At 67.9% G+C, this 552-nt stretch overlaps 1 protein-coding gene across 1 annotated transcript in view; it reads right to left on the bottom strand.

Annotated features, from left to right (window-relative positions):
• Positions 1–110: 110 nt before the first annotated feature.
• BCAM (basal cell adhesion molecule (Lutheran blood group)) overlaps positions 111–552 on the bottom strand; it is an 11,989-nt gene continuing 11,547 nt past the window's right edge. Inside the window, exons 14-15 of the mRNA XM_021718387.1 lie at positions 278–395; positions 111–178 (exon numbers count right to left, since the gene is read on the bottom strand). Coding sequence (XP_021574062.1) covers positions 173–178; positions 278–395 — 124 coding nt within the window. The 3' untranslated portion in view covers positions 111–172. The remainder of the gene's footprint in view (positions 179–277; positions 396–552) is intronic.

The raw sequence follows: 552 nt of genomic DNA, 5'->3' as shown, positions 1-552 counted from the left end.
CCTGTCCCTCCCCCTCCCGGAGGCAGGCAGGCAGGCTGGCCGCTGTGGGTCCCTGCCTGGCCAGCAGAGGAAGGAAGGGAGGGCCTGGAGCAGGGAGAGGGAAGGCGGGGGCAGGGCTGGTTCTCCATGCTTGTGATTCCAGGTCCAGCCACCGCCTTTGGGAGGTCCTCGCTCAGCACTGGGGAGCAGATGAGGGTGGTCAGCCAATGCCCATGGAGGCAGCTCTGCAGTCCAGCAGGCCCCCTCCCGCCAGCCATCAGGCCCGGGTCACACCCACCTCATCTCCGAAGCTCCCGCCACCACCCCTGGCTCCTCCAGAGGCACTTCCCATGAGAAGGCCTGTCTGCTCTGGTCGCTCAGACCCCGAGTGGCTCAGCTCTGGCTCCCTGGGTGGCCTGCGGGGAGAAGGCAGCGTGTGGGAGGTGGGGGTCAGGTGGCGTGGGGTGAGGAAGGGGCTGGTGGAGATGGACTTGGGGGATGGAGGGGGGTGGCAATGGCCCTAGAGTTGGGGTTGGGAGTGGGGATGGGGTTGAAGGTGCTGCTGGGGGTGGG

Source organism: Carlito syrichta, unplaced genomic scaffold (genome assembly GCF_000164805.1).
Source record: "Carlito syrichta isolate Samal-C Ts95f unplaced genomic scaffold, Tarsius_syrichta-2.0.1 Scaffold111585, whole genome shotgun sequence".
Taxonomy (NCBI): Eukaryota; Metazoa; Chordata; class Mammalia; order Primates; family Tarsiidae; genus Carlito; species Carlito syrichta.
This window is presented reverse-complemented; position numbering and strand designations above follow the sequence as displayed.